General features: G+C 48.4%; 1 protein-coding gene across 9 annotated transcripts in view; it reads right to left on the reverse strand.

Moving 5' to 3' along the window:
* Nucleotides 1–20,514, reverse strand: part of Dpf3 (double PHD fingers 3) — a 273,140-nt gene that overhangs the window by 122,490 nt on the left and 130,136 nt on the right. For all 9 annotated transcript variants that reach the window (XR_007595761.1, XM_050164585.1, XM_050164583.1 and 6 more), the window contains one exon: nt 16,396–16,503. Coding sequence is in view for 8 of the 9 variants with exons in the window: in XM_050164585.1 (XP_050020542.1) it covers nt 16,396–16,503 (108 nt within the window). In the remaining variant the exon portion in view is untranslated. The remainder of the gene's footprint in view (nt 1–16,395; nt 16,504–20,514) is intronic.

A 20,514-nucleotide genomic window follows, 5' to 3' on the forward strand; every position in this document is an offset into this window, starting at 1 on the left:
AGAGAGAGAGAAAGGAGGCATATGCCCATCAAGAACCATTATCTGGGTCAGCAAGATGGCTCTATACACACACACGCACACACAATTTTTAAAAACACAACCACTGGATCAATAAAACTTTACCATCATCTATTTGACCAATAAATATCTATTGAGCACCTGTCATGTGACAACAAGAGACACACGAGGTGACCAGATAATAGCAGAACTCTGTCTTTGGATATAGCTGTAAAATGTTAACCGTGGGATAAAGATGCAGTTATGAAGTATCTCAGGTGCTACAAAAGGAAACGGGTAAGGGGCAGCTACTTTACTTCAGAGTCGGGGAAGACATGTGTGATGACGTTACAATTAAGTTGAGTGTCAGCACCAACAGTGTTGTCACGAGCCCGCTGGGATGGTGTGTTATTACTCTCGAGTCAGAAATGTCCTCCAAATGCCTAATCCCAAATAATTAAGGTGTGTCGCCAAGTGTCCTGTCCTCAGCCAAACAGCTGGTCACTATCCCTCAAACTTACAATAACTGTATATGTATACACACACACACACACACATATATATATATATGTATATATGAATTTATCCTTTAACCTTCCTGACAATAAATATGTCCAATTTCCAGAATGGCACCATGTTTTTGAGGAGGAAAAGTCCGGTTATCTAATCCAATTCAATCTCCTTTTATATGTGAGCCACTCTAGCTCAGAGACGTTAACCTCACCAAGAGCAGGCAAGAAAGCCAGCAGATGATCTTTCAAAGCATGGTAAATATCACAACAAGAACCTGACTCGTTATACCCTCCTAAGTAAATAACAAGTCCAGGCGGCGCCAGGGTGGTACTTCGGTGCCCCAGTGCACATGCAGAAGACACAGTGAAGCAGAAGCACCCAACATGCAGGAGTTATTATTGCCAGATGCCACTTAATCCCCATCACACTGCAGAGTATAGCTGTATCCCATTTTACAGATGAGGCAGCTCAGCAAAGGGAGGTTAGCACCTGCTTACTGTCTGTCACGGGACTGGAGAGAGGCGAAGTCCAGACTTGAACTCCGCATGCTCCTGCCTAACCATGCTAACAGTGCCCTTCCAGCAGCCCCTTCTCTCTCCCTAAGAAGAAAGAAGGTTTCTTTCCAAAGCTCCGTGCATCCCCACTGCATTCCTAGACCCTCCCTGTGGTTTTCGGATTTCAGGATGAGAGACACATCACCGCTGAGGCTGCAGGCAGTTTTGCAGCATGATACCGAGCTCTGCAAGAAAATCTCAAGAGCGCTCCACCCTCCCGAAACCAAACCCCCAACCCATGCAGAATTTCCCATGGGCTGTGAACTCCCTCCTCCTGCTGCTCTTTCTTCCTCCCCTGCTAAACATGCCTCCATCTTGCCCCCATCCCTCACCCGGTACTTGGTCCTCCTTAACTGGGCTGGCTGGCATGCACAGGATATTAAGAATCAAGAGAGCAAAGGGAACCGAAGTGAAGATGCAGTGGATTCCCAGCATGCAAAGGGCTCCGTGGGCTAGCCAGTGACACCCGGGGTCCAGGCCCTCAGGAGGAAAGCAAAGCACAGAGAGACGGAGGGGCTTTACATCACATGGACCGAGTGGCATCACTCTTCCCTCATTGCCAAAGTATTTTATTTGCTAGTATCGTTTCATTTTCAAGCAGCCCTGAAGTCAGACCCTAGTTAGTCTAGCCTGGGGCAGTTTCTTAACTTACATGGAGCGATACAGGTCTGTACCTCAGAATGTTGGTACAAGCATCAAACAAGGTAGGGGCTGGAGAGACAGCTCAGTGGTGAAGAGCACTGACTGCTCTTGCAGAGGACCTGAGTTCAATTCCCAGCACCCACATAGCAGCTCCCGACTGTCTGTAATCCAGCTCCAAGTATAATCCACCCTCACACAGACATACATGTAGGTAGAACTAATAATAATAACAACAGTAATAATAATAAGAAAGCATTAAAAGAGAACAAAATGGGGAAGAAAGAATCAAGCAAGGTAGCATGTATAAAACTCCAGAAAGATCCACCCCAAAACCTAGTGTGTGGAACATCGTGGGAATGGGGCATGTTGATTTTTTTTTTTTATGTTTGATTCTGTTTAAAGCAAGTTCCAAGTCGGGTGATACCTGAGAAGAATGGGACGGTCTGACTGTCCCACAAATGCCGTCAGTTACTACTGCCAAACTTTATCACTGATGTTAATGGTCCGGCAGACATCCAATAAAAACTATTTCTATCATCCTAAATTTCCTCGTTGCCATGTTTTTAAAAGCCGAGAAACGGGTGCAATTAAGTTTCATATTTTCTCTATCCAAAAATACTACCATTTCAATATGAAATTAATATTTGAAAACTGACGGGACATTTTACACTGTTTTAGACCCCCCTGGCATATATATATTCCCTTTATAACACATCTAAATTCAGACGAGGGTTCCAAAGCCGCATGGGGCTAGTGGCTACCCCACTGGACGGAGCAGTGCTACACCATTAAAGGAAATGCTTAGGGAGATTTTTGCTTTCGGCAAGTGGACGGAATTTAAACGCGGTTTTAATGTTGCCGGCTTAATGCCCGGTGGAGTACCATTCCATGAGCGGCATTCAGGCTGACCTCTGGCAAACCCTGTTCACAAAGCATTGTGGGTAAGGCTTGGATAGTCAGAATGAAAGGCTAACCTCACCCCCCCAGACAACCCTGCAGAGGGTACATTCTCTGCCTCTGAACCACAGGGGGGTCCCAGAGCACATCAATGAGAAAGGTGACGGGCCCAAGCTCTCCCACAATGTCCATACTACACACACTGAGAGCCCTTGGGGATGTCACTGATTCAATTTCCTTCTAACATGGCTCATCTGGTTATAGGATCCAATGACCCTTTAAAAGGCTGCTCTTGTTTAACCTCACACAAAGTTGGGAGACCACATAATCCGACAGGAACCATCAAACATTTAACATCAAAAGAAAATGGACCAAAACACACACACACATAATTCATCTTTAAGCCAGTCTGATTTTATACACACGGATACAAACCTATGGATCGTTACTCTCTCCAGAGTGGCGGCAGCTGTCACCCAAGCCAGCCACCTCCCTGGGACCTGGAGGCAGCTCAGCCTCCACTTCTAATTGGGAACAGAGATACTCCTTGGGTGACTTCCAGCACGATCCATCACACCAGAGACAGCTTCTGTGCAAACCGAAGCAAATCGGTTTCCAAATAAGAAAAAAAAAAAAAAAAAAAAAAAAAAAAAAAAAAAAAAAAAAAAAAAAAAAACACTCTTAGACAAACAGGGATTGAAGCATAGGAAGTCAAAAAAAAAAAAAAAAGAAAAAGAAAAAAGGAAAAAAATGCCACAAATAAAAGCAGAAGAGGGGTAAGAGAATGCCAGGGAAGCACTATGGCTTCTCCCCAGGCTCCGGACAGGGCAGCCTTCCTCACGGGTGCAGATCAAAGCGGTAAGTCTCTGACACAGGTGCCATCCGTCTGCCACCCAACGCACCAAAAGAAAAGCTTCCACTGGGCTGGTGGAGCCGCTGAGCTCATTAACAGGATGCGGGGAGATGAGTCTGAAAGTACGGCATGGGGGCAGAGTGGGTAATTAAATCCCAGGTCATTTAAAAATGCAAACGCCTTGGATGTCACAGGCTCCCTGAGCCTATGCCTTCTCCTTCATTATTAGGCTAAGGATGGAGGGCTGGGAACTGGCAAGTCATATATGGATTATAATAAAATATGCTGTATAAAAAAAAAACAGATTAAGACAGGTCTTCTTTGGGGAAATATACAAAGAGAGAAGCTGTCTGTTGGCTGTCGAGTTTGCAAGAGATACCATCTTTCGGGAGGCTGGGCTCTGCCAACAGACAGGCTGCCCCTAGGGAAATTGTGGTGAAACACCCCGACAAGGCGCATCCATCCATCTATCCATCATGGGCTCCTTCTGACACAGGGGCCTGGAGATAGAGTCGTGGGACAGAAGGGGGCGGGGGAGCCCACAGACAGCAGAAAAAAAAAAATCTCTTGCTAGCGTGTGAGTGCTCAGGGTTTTTTTGTTGTCATGGTTTGTTTTTTTAATGCCTGTCTCTAGTTTTCTTTACAAATACAAATGTGCCATTTTCTCTTCTGGGTGCTTATTATTTAGAGGCGTTAAGCTCATCACATGGCCTTGGATTTATACATCAACTTACACCAAGGAGCAAGGCGCTTAAAAAGCAGGATTTCGTTTATCCCCAGTAGACCACTCGCAGGCTCGTGGAGCAAGAGTGGGAATGATAGGGATAGAGACCAGAGACCTGATTTCCTACTAGAGTAGCGGCAGGTCTTGGAATCCATCTGTTCATTCCCTAGGAAGACCTTTCCTTGGCTGCACTTGACTTCCTGGTTTATGACTCATAAAGCTCAAAATAAATGAGGCTCTCACTGAGGACCTGCCGCCCAGGCTGCAGCCTTCAGGCCCTGTTACAGCTTATGTTAGAATCCCAGGATACCCACAACAGGAGAACCGTCCTGTTCCTCCATTCCCCCGCCCACCCGTGGCCTCTGCTAAACCTGCCCACACTTTTCTAAGTAGACACCTTTAGGTTAGTAAGTTCTAGAATTTGAGATTAGTTCTACAGAGAAGCAATTCCCCGGACCTGAGGCACAAAGAAACATCCATGATATCAAAGGAAGTCACTACGAGACCAGCCCACAGGAGTAAGTACCACGTCACAGGAAGGGCAAAGAGACACATTATGGTGGGAATAAGCTGAGTGGAGACATTCCCAAGATGTGTGGCACCCATTGGAGAAGGTTACAGGTGTTGGGTAGGTCGGATGAATGCACTCTGGAGATAGATGCAATGGGACGGAGGCATGCTGACGGGCTATTAATAATGTATTGTACTTAAAATTGATGGAGATCTGAGTGCTCTCACCACAAAAAAGTCAACTATATGAGGAGATAGACATGTTCATTAGTCTCATCTAATATCTTACAGTGTCCACATATATGAAACATCAGACTGGGTGGGAATGTGGCTCACTGTTAGAGCACTTGCCTACCATACACAAGGTCCTAGGTTCAGTCTCCAGGTTCATACACACACACACACACACACACACACACACATTCATGCATGCAAACACACGCACACAGAAACACAATCCCATAGTATCACACACACATATATATGTGGTACATATACACAGATATATCTATATGTATCTGTATTTGAGTACACACACACACACACACCACTTCAAGCATACCTTTATAAAGCTTGGAAAAGTTCAAACTAAATAGTTCAGGACTGGAGTCATAGCTCAGTTGGTAGAGTGCTTGCCTAGCATGCATGAAGCCCAGTATTATATAAAATTGATGTGGTTAAACATACTTATAAAAATCTAGAGTTGAGAACTCAAGAACAATGGCAATGGGTTTTTGATCCTATTGCACGTATTGGATTTGTGGGAGCCTAGGCAGTTTGGATGCTCACCTTACTAGACCTGGATGGAGGTGGGTGGTCCTTGGACTTCCCACTGGGCAGGGAACCCTGATTGCTCTTTGGGCTGACAAGGGAGGGGGACTTGATTAGGGGAGGGGGAGGGAAATGGGAGGCGGTGGCGGGGAAGAGACAGAAATCTTTAATAAATAAATAAATATAAAAAATCTAGAGTTCAAGACCATTCTTGGCTATGCAGCAAGTTCAAAGCCAGCTTTGTACTACATGAGATCTTGCCTTCAAATAAGTAAAAAGCTGTTCAAAGAGATTGAAACAACTAGTCATTTGGGGGATGAAATCTCAGTTCTGCTACCCTAAACCACAGTTGGCTTCGAATGCCTCATCTGCAAAACTGAGAAGACAAAGTCCTCCTCCCAGTGTTGCTAAGGACCAAATGAGATCGCAGCTACGAAAGGTCAGAAGCCTGGAATTGGGCTCTCTGCTTTCCTCCTCCTCCATCCTCCCTCTTCTTGTGCTCCTTGGCCCAAACTCCTTACCTTACAACACTCTCAGGCTACCAGACATGGTGAGATCCAGCTTTCCCCAGAATGGAGGTGGCCCGGGGAGGAGGAAAGCAACCAGGCTGAATCTGGAGCAGTTAAAGGGATAGAAGACGTGGAGCATGAACAGAGCTCCAAGCGGAGAGCTGGGCCCTGCCCCAGTGCCAGGACGGGTAAAGCCTGCAGCTTTGGAGGAGACCCAGCAGCAGCACAGTAAAAGGTACCCTGCTTCATTTGTTTATTGACAGGTACGTCTGAGTACTTACTATGTACCAGGCTGCCCCAGGCGCTTGGGACATATGGATGAAGCAAAAATCCCCGCCTTCGTGGAAATTACATTCTACTTCATAAGAGACAATGCAGGTGGGGAAGACTATAGGAACTGAGTAACGGCTACAGTCTGACATTTGGTAATTGGTGCTTTGGAGAAAAGACAGAGCAGGGCAGGGAAAGTGGCATGCAGGGGTGAGAGGAAGGCGGAGATACTTTTAAATCGTGGACCTGAAAGAGGAGTGAGAAGGAGCCTGTTCTGAAGTCCACGCAAAGACATCCTAGGCAGAGAGCCATTTGTGCATGTGCCCTGAAGCTGCCATTGCCTGGAACACACACAGTGAGTCAGGACTCAAAGGACGTTAGCTCACAGACTTACAGGGATTCTGAAGTGCTGCGTAGGTGGCAGTAAGCATACCAGCTTCCACCCTAAGTGTGACGGTCAGTCACGGAGGGCTTTGAGCAGAGTGGCACAATGGTGCCTATGTAGTAACAGAGTCGCCCTGAAAGGGGGCAGGTACAGAAATGGGGAGAGACCAGTTAGGAGATTCTGTACTACACACGGAGCCCCAGGATAAGCCCCAGGATAAGCCCCAGGATAATGGGGACAAAGCTCTGTCCTCAGGGACCTTAGATTCTCCTTGTCAGACCCATCCGGATTACACTGGGCAGGAATCCCCTGGAGCCCAAGCAAGGGGGCTTCCCTACATAGCAAACCTGTCCCAAGGCCAGAAGATGTCCAATGCTAAGGGGACCAAGGTATGGATTTTTATCTGGGCAAGCCCACAGAACAATGGTTCTCCAGGAAGAAAGTAGACCAGCCTCCCCAGCGCAGAAGACAGACCCGGGCAAACGGGCTTGCCCTAACAGATGGCACTGCAGCTCTCCGCCCTAGCAGACCTGCGGGAAGATGATGATAGTAAAAGTGGACAATGGGTCCCTCAGCCAGGTTCCTAGAGCCCTGCTCAAAGTAGAAGATGCTAGAACGAGGCTTTGGGGGAAAACTCAGAAGGATAATGTGTTCCTGATCCAGACCAGACAGAGCACGACTTCCCTGCCGTGCAGCAATTTGTCTGCAGTAATCTCATCCCTGACACTGAGGAGTATTGCAGGGTTAGTGGAGGTCTCTGGGCTCTCTCCACGGCGTCTGGAGAGGCTACATCTCTGTGTCTCCTCATGCTGCCTCCCTACCACGTGACCCGTCGACTGCTCCTAAGAAGCTACCGTTATCCATGTTTCACGCATGAAAAAATCAAGATCTGATCGTCGAGGGAACTTGCCCACGCTCCTAAAGCTACTGGTTGGGGGAGACTGAACTTGAACCCAGGCCTTGGGGTATCTAGTCAGTGGTTTTTCTCCAATAGATTATGAGGATAGGAAAGGGCACCGGAAAGGAGTCTACAATCTGTGACGAAATAGAGGCTCAGGACAATGATGGAGCCAGACAGGAAGTTCAGCTCTGGGCCAAGGCTTCTCCTCCCCCCTCAGCTTCTCTCTCTGTGAAAGGACCTACGAGAGCTCAGGATCCTCTCCCGGCATCATTAAACAAATCTTTAGCATCCTTCTACCATGCACCAGGCCGGGGGCTGGCTGCTAGTGATGCAGGTGAAGAAGAGGATGGGTCCTGGCCCTATACCTGTCCGTGAGAAGAGGTGTAGGAGGTGGGTGGGGGTAATGGCAGACTTATGTGATTCTCAGGCCTATGCTCCCATCTCTAAACCTGGCCCTCTAGCCCATCTATAATATGAAGCTTTGGAAGCTACAGCAGCCATGTGGCTACCCTGCCCACCGCCAGCTGTAGGCCTGCATTCCTTCTCAGGAACACAAGTAGTGCCAAGGCTGCCTAAATTCTGCCAACCCCAGTTCTGCCCCTGGTGTCTCAGGGGAGCCCAGGAGCAGGTCCCAGGGACACAGACAGTTGCAACATGAAGTGGGCTGGCGGCCTGCCCACCTCTCCCCAGCTCTCTCACTCCTGGGAGTAAGCGCCACCGGGAGCAGAAGAGGCAGCCAATGCAGGCATCTGCGATGGCTGCAGGCTCTGACATCGCAGGGAAGAGATAAACGACAGGTCATTTCCCCTGATGCACTCAAAGGCATCCATTCTCCTGGCCACTCCATGCCCAGACACCCCCACACAGAGGCTGATAAACACTGACAGATGGGGGTGGGCGCCCATGTCCTTCTCCCTTGGAAGGACACAGCAGCATCTGTGGCAGACCCAGTAGAAGGTCACACTGGCCACTGCTGGCTCACACCTAGCTCCGGGCTTTCCTTGTCTCTTCTTCACTGCCCTCCCTTGTGCCCACCCCCTCCCATACACCCTCCTGCTCATCCATCTAAGGAGTGCCTGGCAGAGGGGGAGGGCTGGGGGGCACTGGAGCCCGCCGACAGCCCCATCAATCTCAACCTACATGCTTGGCACATCAGCGTGCCTTAAGCTGTTCCTGGACGGGAGGGTGTCGGAGGAGCCGGGGGAGAAGAGAAATCACATCAAGCATCAGAGAGCAAATGGTGGAAGAAGCCCAGAGACTATTAAAATGTGGGCCATGTACAGAGACAGTAGGGAACTAATTAAGATGCAGGATTTGCAAACGCTGGGGAAGTTGGCCACGGCCTGCTCCCATCTGTAGAGTTCTGGCAGTTCCGCGCAGAGGGGCCAGCACCCTAGGCAGGCTCGGGCCTCCTCTTGGACCTTTCTATTGAGGACACCCCTCTAAGGGTCTTTGTAACCGGCTTGTTGGCTGGCTTATGGCTTTCTCTGTTTGGGGGCATCTGAGCTAGCCTCCTTCGGGGTTCCTGCCCTCCTGTCAGTTCCCCCTGCAGCCCAAGGAGGGAAGTAAGTATATCCTGCTCATTCATCCCCAGTCATTGAAAAGCTGCCCAAAACAAGAAAGCAAGGAGAAAGAGCCCGTTCCTGGCCGCCTTCCCTCCTGTTACCCTTGGAATTCAGCAAGGGAGGCAAAGAGCCTGCTGGTACCCTGGCATTGCAGGCCAGAGGCACTGACAGGGGCTCATGCTGTCAAGGAGCAGGAGAGAATCAGACCCCCTGAGTCTGGGGAGCGCCAGATGAATGCGTGCATCAGGTCCTGGAGAGTATGACGCCAGTCCTGACCTGCTCCCTTCAGTGCCTCTTCTCAGCTTCACTATAGACCCTTGAGAAATTAACATCCTAATCTGCACCACAGTTTCCTATCCTCTAAAAGGAAGATAATATCTTCCAGAGACCATAGGGACTATACAGGTCTAGAGCTGAAAGATGCTAAACTAGCTGAGCATTTAATCCAGAGGGATATTAAGGAAAAGTTTGTTATCAACCCTTTTCTTTCCTTCATAAACACACACACGCAAAATGTTAAAGGATTTTTTATGAATGGGCTTGTTTTCCCACTATCTGCCCTTCTCCTCAAGGACAGAGCTCAGTTCTTGGGGGTGTGACTTCAGGAGGCCTCTCACTAGCCCCAAATTTCCTGTTGTGACATCTCTACATGGCAAAACGCCTTGGGCTGCCTCTGTGGCTACGTGCAAGCTACAGTGAATACTGCACTCGGTTGTAAGGCAGCTGAGAGAAATCGCGCTGTGTGTGCTGTCCTTCAGACACCAGGCGCGGGGGAGCCTGTGGGCCTTTTACTCAAGATAGATTGGAGCGGGGAATGGGAGAAGCCCAGAGGTCCAGGACAATATGGATGCCCTGAGACTCCAATGAGCTCTCCCCAGCTTGCAGCCCCTTCCCACCCCACACCACACATTTGTCTTCCCAACAAGAAATAAACGTAGGAGGCATGACATATTCACAGTTGCCAGACTGTGGAGCCCCTCCATCCGGTTATAACTCTGGCCAGGAACGAATGACTTAATGGCAGCCAGTTGGGGCTCCCTTTGTCCCCACTCAGAGAGCCTCCTCACTGGAGATGAGCTGTGTCCTTCAGGGAGTGTGGGGGAGCCAAGTCAGAACCTTCTCTAGACAGCCAAACGCAGCCTCCCTCCCTGTGTACAGACCCGGCTTTCTGACAACCCACCAAGCTTGGTCAAGACACAGGGACAGCCATCTCGCACCTAGCCCGTGAGGCTCTGCAGGGACCTCAGAGAGGACAGGAAGACGAACAGGAGGTTGGCATGATGCTCACTGTAGCCTGCCTTCCTCCTCTTCCATGTCAGATCTGACGTGGTGGATCCTCATGACATGGGGCACACAAGTTCGGGGCAGCAACCCTCAGTCCACACAGCCCAGGGTCCTCATCCCACAAGCAAATAAGATGCTTCAGGATGGCAGCAACAGGGAGCCCAGGAGTCTTGAACACTGCCAGATTCCTAGGGCATGTCCAGGAGTGCCCACCCCAGGAATGTGAGAAGCTGGGTTGGCTGCCTTCCAACAGAAAGTCCCTCCTCTAATATCTGTATATTTAAAGAGATTTGGGTCAAGATTAATAAATCATTGATTTTTAGCAAGCTTTGTCCAAAGACTATTATATGATGTCATACAATTTGTTTCTCCCGGTTATCCATATATCTTACACATCTTTGATTTTCTTGAGTCATTTTTTAAAAAATTTGTGTGCATACGTGTGTGTATGATGGGAGACACACATGCCATGGCACACGTGGAAGTCAGAGGACAGCTTTGTGGGGCTGGTTCTCTCCTTCTGCCTTTCCATGGGTTCTGAGCATCGAACTCAGGGCAGCGAGCACCAGTTCAGCCACCCTGTTGTCCTTTGAGTCACACTTTTAAGAGGCAAAATAATATTCCATTTTATGAACGCAATATGTAACTAGCGAGGCCGCATCAAAGGGTTCTATAATGCTTTTTAAACTTTGCTTACTATGATTATGAGCAATGTCACAATAACTATATTTATATTTAAGCAAATATGTTTGAGGTTTAGATAATATGTATCTAAAATTAAATGTCACCTACTATGTGTGGTAGTTGGGATAAGAATGGCTCTCATAGTCTCTTTTATCTGAATTCTTGGTTCTCAGTTAGTAGAACTTTTTGGAAAGGTTGAGTAGGTATGTCCTCGCTGGAGGTGTACCTCTGGACCCACTCCAGGCCTTCTCCCCCCCCCCCCTCTCTCTCTCCTCACCTGTTACCTATAGATCAGGATGTAAAGCTCTCAGCTACTGCTCTAATGTCATGCATGCCTGTTTCACACCATGATGACCGTGAACTAACCCATTAAAAGTGTGAGCAGTCCTCAATTAAATGCCTTCTTTTGTAAGAGTTCCTGTGTCATGGCATCTCTTCACAGCAATACAATAGTAACTAAGACTATGCATGATAGATCCCGAGCAACAGAATGTCTAGTCCAATGGGTATGTGCTTTGTGGGTGCATGTGCATATGTTCATGTTCATGTGTGTATTTACGCACATTTGTGTATATATTTGCACAGGTATGTCAATGCACATTGCATATGTGTGCACATGGGTGTGGAGGCCAGAGGTCAATGTTGGTTTCTTCCTCAGTCACTCTCCATCTTATTTTTTCTCTGTTTTCTTATGTGGATTTGTGGTGGGTGGGTGTGTGGGTGGGTGGGTATGGGTGAGCACACGTGTACATGAAAATGTCTGACAACAACCTGCGGGAGTATGTTCTCTCCCTTTACTATGTGGGTCTGGGAAGCAAACTCAGGTCGTCAGACTTAAAATAACAAACACCCTCTTCTGCTAAGCCATCTAGCCACCTCCACTTCACTCCACCTTTTTGAGATAGGTTCTCACTTTCCGTGGGGCAGAAAGGTCCATGAAGCCTCCTGCCTCTGCCTCCCTAGCACCGAGGTTAGAGGTGCTTGCATGGCAGCTCTTCACTGAGTCATCTTCCAGCTCTGAGCTAGTACTTTTTAAACACTGAAGGTGCTGTTAAGACTTCCCTCCAGCCCAGCACTCAGGAGGCAGAGGCAGGCGGATCTCTGTGAGTTCGAGGCTAGCCCAGTCTACAAGAGCTAGTTCCAGGACAAGCTCCAAAGCTACAGAGAAGCCCTGTCTCAAGAAAAAAAAAAAAAAAGACTTCCCTCCACTGCCACAGGTAAAGAGGACCATATTCCTCCTTCTCCCTCTCTGTTTCCCCCACTGCCACAAGTATACATGTATGCATGTGTGCACACACATATAAAGAGACTCACATACATACATTTACACACACTTATACATATATATACACACAGACACATATGCATACACTTATTCATACATATATATACACACACATATACACTTACATACTCAAAAATATATAGACACATGTACACACACACACACAGAGCTGATCCAATAGGAACTTGTAACAAATTCTCCAGAGACTCCAATAGTGATTCTCCTGTGAGTCACACTCAACGGTTTCAATCAAAACTCTGAGCTTTCTTGGAGACCAAATCAAATAAATGGAATGGAATAAATCTAAGAATTGACCAATTTTTTTAAATCATCAAATCATCCTGTTTTGAGAGAACACATCCCAGGAAAGGGAAGAGATCCCCTGGATAGAAACCGCATCTTATAAATGACGAAAACAGAGATGCTAAGAGGTGAGCAAACAGCACCTCCCATGATGGCACCAAAGAGGGGCTGCATTCTTCCACCCACCAGAGACAGAGTCCTTTGGTGGGAATCCAGCCAGTGACAGTGTCACCTTGGACTTTGCCCCAAAGTGCCTCTGTTCTCACTGAGGCCCATGCTAGAGGATTGTTCCTGAAACTTTGGCTCTTTTGAAAAACCCAAGTGTTAGAATGGGGAGTTCGCTCTAAAGTGCTTGCATGCAAACATGAGGACCTGAGTTCAATCCCTAGGACCTATATTTGCAAATAGATAAGCTCTAAAAGCTAGGCTTGATTGCATGTCCTTGTAATACCAGCACTGGGGAGGCAGAACGAGAATTCTCAGGGCTTACTGAGCAGCCAGACCACCTGAATCAGCAAGCTCCAGGCCAATGAGAGACCCTGTCTTATAAAGCAAGGTGGGTGGTTCCTGAGGAACGACACCCAAGCTTCAGAATACAAGTACACCCACATGGACACTCAAACATACACTCATATACATGCAAACACACACACACACACAAAATCAAATGCCAGCCTGAGTCATCTCCAGGAAGATCGTGGCATGCTGCTTTGATGGTATTTCATCTGGGCCATTTCCAGGTGCTAGGCTAAGACCACTGACCCCAGGGCCAAAACCACTGGTGGGCATCTTTTCTCACCACTTCAAGGGGTCTGGGTGTCTGGAGTAGATGTGATTTCACAAAGCAGGAACAAACATCTCTGAGAAGCACGTATAATTTTAAAGTTTCTGATTCCTGACCTGGGCTGTTTATTGTCTCTCAACACCTGAGCCCTGGCTAGAAAAGGCCTCACAAGACAGAACATCTGTACCCATGGGAGATAAGGACACCCCTAAAGGGCAGCACTCACAGAGCTATGGCTCCTCTCTCCAGAGCTGGCCCTGCTCTCGATTACTGAGCATCTTTGTTCTGGGTCTTTCTCCCTGGACAGTCATTTCCACCTCGTGCCTGGAGCAGAGACTCTCTAAGTCTTTCCAAGAGGCACAGATACAGTCACTGTGCACCAGAGGAAACTGCTACCAAAACCCGCCAAGCCTGCCTTCTCCCTCAGTCGTCAAGGCAGGTCTCCAGCCCCTATAAACACTGTGGCTCCCACCGGACCATGGACAGGAAGCAGACGCTGGGAGGCTAGGATGCCCAATGCGAATCTCTGCAGACAGACCGATCAAACCCTCAAAAATCACTTTTTGCCTCAGTCCCCCGAGCAGCGGTCCATGGCTTCTTAGACACATCATCCACACGGTAAACAGCCTTGGCTCCGTCCACAGGTTGACTGCTCTCGCCTATGAAATAAGCTTAAAACACTGCTCCCCTCCATCCCTCCCTAAGCCCCTGTGTGAGGTAGAAGCTGGTATCTGCCGAATGGGAAAGCTTCAAGCTTCGGAAAGGGCTTTGCCAAGCACTATGCTAATCAGAAGCCACCACTGAGGTGGTGACTCAGGCCCCTGGAGGACAAGAATTTGTGGAGCAGACAAAAACCCAGCCAGCTCTTCAGGCCTCCCTAGAGCTTTTCTGCCCCAGCTGGGGAAGGGGTCTGTCCTGCTAGGTGCTGAGTCTGGTACTCCCTACAAGAAGAAGGGCATGCTGTACACACCGCAAGGCATACAGCCTCACAGCAGTTTTGGGAACCCAGATTTACTGTTCTGTGTATCGGTTTTTCATTTTGGCTTAAGCTAGCCAGGTATGGGCTTCTAACACTTATGACTTGTGTGTCTGAATATTCAATAGGTATATTAATTTTATAATCATAAAGTAAATGTCTAAAGAGATCTCTCTGCCGCGTGAGGCAGCAGAAAAGCCCTGAACAGGGACGCAAGCAATTTGGATTCCCTGCTGGGCCCATAGGAAATTCCTGTGTGACTTTGAATGAGTTTCTTAACCTGGCTGGGTTGCAATAAAGTAAGACACTGGGGTTAATGATGCCTTTTATTCCTTTGCGCTAGATGTATTTGATTTTATGACATCCTGTGACAAGTAATCTTTTTCTTTTCTTTCATTTCTTTCTTACTTCTTAGTTGGGGTCTCATTGTGTATTCTTGGCTGTCCTGGAACTCGCTCTGTAGATCAGGCTAGTTTCAGACTCATAGAGATCCACCTGCCTCTGCCTCCGGAGTGCTGAGATTAAAAGTGTGTGCCACTGTGGCCAGTGTATTCTTCCATTTTTGTTATTGGTTTTGGGTTTTTTTTTTGTTGTTGTTATTGTTAGTTTGTTTTATTTAGACAGGGTCCCATATAGTCCAGGCTGACCTAGAACTCACAAAAAAAAAAAAAGAAAGGAAGGAAGGAAGGAAGGAAGGAAGGAAGGAAGGAAGAAAGAAAGAAAGAAAGAAAGAAAGAAAGAAAGAAAGAAGAAACACCTCAGGCTGGCCTCAAACATTGATTCCAGATACTACCACTGCCACTGCCGCTGCTGCTGCTGCTGCTTGGGGTCACACTCTCCTAGAACCACACTGACCGACACAGCTCCATTGGCTACCTGTGTCTATTAGGTACTTGAAGTGTGGTTAGATCAAAATGAGACACTGCAGAGTGCCAAACACACACCGCCATTCAAAAAGAAAATACAAGCATAGAACAAAAACAGCGAAGAACTTCCATCATCCCTAGACTGATGCATGCTGGGAGGGCAGTACTCGTGCTGACCTCGCGGTCCTGATCACACTGAGGAAGGTGGCTAGAAGTCCAGCCATTCATCTGCCGTTTTCACCTGTCACCTTGACCCATTCACTGGGTAGAGTCCAAAGCAGAAGCCACCATCCCAGCATTGAGGGGTTCCAGTAGAAGTAAGGACGTCACACGCTGAGTGGAGGTTGGGGGGTCAGGTGACATCTGCCTTGACTCCATCATGTTGCAACCCAGACACAGATGTGAAGACAGCCGTGTGTCTGAAGTGTCACAGGTGGGTCAAAGCAAAGAAGCCTGCACCCCAGGGATGAACTGGACAACCTGACTCTCGCACCCCCAAAGCAAGTTCCAGTTTTAACAAGCTAGCCTTTCATCCCTGAAAGTCACACAGAGGGGTGTGGGAGGTGTTCCCCCAGGACATCCTTTCTTCTTTGGGAAAACACACCTGGGTCAAGGTATCTTTGTGGAGGCTGCAAGGAAGAGAGGGAGCTGAACCAAAGCATTTTTGTTTTTGGTGAGGGAAATCACTGAGGGCTGGCCCTTATGGCTGCTGGCTTTGCTTTTCAAGGGTGACAAGAGGGACAAAAAGAGATGGCACAACACTCCAACATCCAGGGAAACTTGAGGCCAACAGGACGCGTACTGACATAGAAGGAGCACACGCATGTCTCTGTGTGCCACATGGGTACCAGGCTTTTACTGGAAACACGTTCTGTTGGGTTTATTATTATTTTGTTTTTATTTTATTATTATTCATTTATTATTGTTTTGTCTTGCTTTTTCTTGCAGTATAGGGATTGAACTCCAGGCCTTGCCCATACCAAGCAAACTCTCTACTACTGCGCTACAACCCCGGGCCAAGAAACTCGCCATGTGGACACAAGAGCAACGGGTCTTGCCTTGGGGAGCTCAGGGCCTCCTCACCTCTGCCACTGGCCCAACTGAGCTCCATAAGATACTCACCAGGCTTTATTTCCAGGAGTCGCAGCTTTGGGTCTTCTGGCGGGTGCAATCGTCGCTTCTTGCGCCAGCAGCGGGCAGGGTACGTGTACAGCTGACCCGGAGCCAGGCCTGTGGAAAGACAATGTAAAGGGAAAAGGCTATAGACCAGAAAGGACATTATAGACTACCCTGCCTAACCTGTCACTCACAGAGAGAGAGACAAGGAGAGCCCAGAGAGGCTAAGTAACTTGTTAATGTCACCCGGTTGGTCACAGAGCAGCCAAGGTATAACTAGCATGTCATCCCAGACCTCAACTCCATCTATCCCATCATAACCTTCAGCAGGCCCCTCGCCAGGCAGAGCAGCCACCTTTTGTAAAAAGGTATTATCTGGCCTGCAGAGACTTGTAAACCACCAGGCTTGCAAGGCAGTGGCCCTGTAGTAACTGTCTTCTGTCCGGGGCCAAGTTAAATAAGCTCCCTTCAGAGAGGAACAGCAGAAGCCAATGAACCTACCTGAGTCTAGACTAAGAAGCGTTTCAAAGACACAATGTCATAAGAACCAGCTCTGCTCACCGCATCCTGCCACTGCCAGCTCCGGGCCATTTGCAGAGGCCAGAAGACACGGGCAACTCATGGAGGCGTGCCCTGCCCTAGACACCCACTTGCATAGCGTATGCTCCTTGACTTCCTAGTCCATACACCAGGCCTCACACAAGGAAATGGGCAGAAGTCCATAGGGTGGCCAAGCACACACTGTCTCCCAAAAGCAGTCCCTGTCTACATCTGGCTTCTAATCCCACCAGCTTCGTTTCTATGCCAACCATTCTGCATGCACATATCACATATTAATACACACATACACAGACACACAGTTGTGGGGTGGGAAGACGGCTCAGTGGGTAGAATACTTGCTACCCTAGCATGAAAACCTGAGTTCAATTCCCAGCCAGAGGGCACATTCCTATAAACCCCAAGTGCTAGGTATGAGAGATAGAGACAGAGGGACCCCAGGGCCTTTCTGGCTAGCCGGTAGAGCTGAAAGAGCAAGCTCTAGGTTCACTGAGTGACCCTGTCTCAAATAATAAGGTGAAGGGCGATGAGAAAGATACCCAAAGTCAATCCCTGACTTCCACATGCATGCATGAGTAAGCACACATGTACATGTACACATACACACAACAACACCACCCTGATAAAAAAAAAAAGTTAAGAGGAAGAATGGCTTCCCTTGACTGACAACCATACCAGCAATAAAGAACCCAAAATGACCATGTAACTTTGTATGATAAGTATCATTTTAATGATACAGTTGTTTTTCAGGATGGTAAATACATTGGAGGTACGTATCTCCACCCCACTGATTCTCAGGAAATATTAAGGCTGGAGTCGGGAAGGTTTAAGGATAGGCCTGCACCAGATAGATAGAAAGTTAAAAGAGTCAAATTAGTTACTTGAGCTACAGGGACATAGAGATACAGGGCAGGACATGGAGACAGGGGCAGACATGACCTTGCTCTGAGAGAAAGCACCCCCAGAGATGGCTCCACGTTTCTGATGTGACTGGCCTGAGGAAGATGTTATCTCTAGCCCTGTCATACCTGAGTAGACGCATTCACTCAGGCCCCATCCAGACATTCAAGCTGCTTCTGGGGAAGGTCCCTCAGGAGCGTAGCAAGGACCCACTACTCCACATCACAGAACAAGTCCCAGAAATCACTTGGGGCTAGTGATTCTAATCAGCTGAAATGGCAAGAACCTGGAGAACTCAGAAATTCCAGAGCCTGAAATCCACACCAGACCTCTGATCTGAAGCAAGGAACGCCTTGAAGAGACTACAACAACTGTTTTTAAGGAACTTTCTAGGTTGTTTGAATGCCTACTGAAAACATCTGGAGGCCTGAACAGTATCTACTAGCTGCTTGCCTGTGCTCTCTCATGTACCAAGACTGGTTTAATGGAGTTTTCTGTGGGATCTGAAATTCCTCCTATTTCCCCCAAGGTAATATAATTAATTGCCCACATGCTAGTGTCTCCTCTACTGGTTTTGAAAGAGCTGGGACGGCAGGAATCCTGCCATCTCTAGGGTCCCCTATATTTAGCACACCACACTTGGCAGCCGCATCTAGAAGTCATCATATAAACTCAGCCAGAACTAATCAAGATTTAGAAATACAAGAAAGAAGAACCACTGGCCCTGCTAGTTCAGGCTCCAGGGTATTCTTTCACCTAGACACAAACCATTCAAGAAGGGCTGGGGATATGACTCAGCAGGAGAGACCTTGCCGATCAGCTACAGGACCCTGAGTTAGGTTCCCAGAACAAGAAAAGAAAGTGGCTTGTTTGACAAACCATCCAAGGACTCTGGAGGGTGGGCTCTGGCCGCAGTTCTGAGCCCACCTACCTCTGTGTGGCCATCTCTGTGCCGTGGGTTTTCTCCTTGCTCCGTCCTCTTCGCTTCCTGGTATTTCCAACCTGAACTGAGACTGCTAAATGAGAAGCTGGTCCTCACCAGCACTCTCAAAATGTCTAAGGAGCCAAAATTTGAAAATGCCCACACCTGTCTAGGTACTATATGCTCTCTACACTCTAGCCCCTGCCCTGCGGGTTATTGGTATTCAAGATGCCCTACTGGTAGCTTACATCCACTCTCCTGAGGAGCTAAGGTTAGCAATGGAGTGGATGTGGAAGAGATGCTGTTTTTACTCTCTCTAGCTTGGAGAAGCCCTGTGGTGCAGAAGAACCTCGCATGCATGAGCTTTAGAAAACACCACAGCCCCCAGCAGAGCCTGTCTCCCGCCTATAAGGTCAGGTCATCGGTAACGCCTACCTCGGGGGAGTCTGATGGGAATTAACTGATGTTTAAGAGGAATCTCTCTGCAACCGTGAAGACTGGATGGGTGTCAGCTGTTGGTCATCACAAACTACTTGACAGAGATGATTCTTGAACACCGTGCCCATGTGACAACCTTGCCCTTGCCGCTGCTTGGCTCTTCAGCTACCAGGACGGACACGTGCTTCTCTTGTAATTTTGCTTTGAATCCACCTTGTCTCAACAAGTTAATATACCCCAAAGCTGCTTACTCTCTTTCCTCACCCTGCCTGACAGGCTGACGGGCACCAGGGCCGCTTTATATAGGACCAACACATTCCACCCTACACTTGCCCTTATGGAGGGAAAAGCAGGGCCCCGGGAGACTGATGCTGTTTATGTCATTAGGACAGGAGACACATAACTCAAAGGCCTGGCGGAGAGGCGGGGAGGCGGGGTAGTGGGAGAGGAAAGGAAAGGATGGAGCCACAGCCATGGTCAGAGAAACTAACCTTGAGACCTGAGCCTAGGGTTAGGGGTGGGTATAGAGGAGAGGAAAGAGGGGGCAGGAGAAAAGAGGGGGACCAATCCTCCCCAGGAACCAAGACCCCCTCTGCAAACGGCAGCACTGTTGCCTAGAGGAGCGGCCTGTGCGAAAGCAGAGGCGTGACAGGCACACTCGTACAGAAACATGCACACTTGCTGGGAGAACCGGTTCCCTAGAAAACTGGGCTGCGTTGAGCCTGAGGCTTAAACGGCCAGCAGGTCGCAGACAAATACCTCGCTATCCACAGAGTCCAAGTCTGGGTCTGAGTCTCTCTGGCAACGCCTGAGCTAGGAAGCACTGGGAAGATGGAGTGACACAGAGAAAGCACAGGAAGAGACTTCAGTGGAGCAGAAAAGGACTGAGTGAATCCCTCTCGCTCCAGCCAGAGTCTAAGTGGGGAAGTTCAAGTCCACTGCGGGAAGGTTTTTTCTGCAACACCCCAAAGGTAGACCCATGGCTGTAACCCAGCCTTCTCTGTAAGGGAAAGAAAACTCATACATTCGCAGAGCAGTGTGTTAGACAACACCTGTGGTACCCTGCCTTTATTTTGAATCCAGTTTTACCTCCCAGGACTTAGGCCAGTCTGTCCACCTCCTCTCCCAACAGTCACCAGAAATCATCTCCGTCCCATGTACCATGTATCCACTCATGCTGAAAGGAATCAGTCAAGAGCCTGAGGAATCAGAGAGGAATGGGAACACAAGGAGGAGGTAGGAGCATCTGCTTGAAACCAGACGACCAGATCGGAGATCACAGATGAAGAACCCAGATATTGCTACCC

The sequence above is a fragment of the Alexandromys fortis genome, unplaced genomic scaffold, assembly GCF_014885135.2.
Source record: "Alexandromys fortis isolate MF-2015 unplaced genomic scaffold, M_Fortis_MF-2015_v1.1 scaffold_159, whole genome shotgun sequence".
NCBI lineage: Eukaryota > Metazoa > Chordata > Mammalia > Rodentia > Cricetidae > Alexandromys > Alexandromys fortis.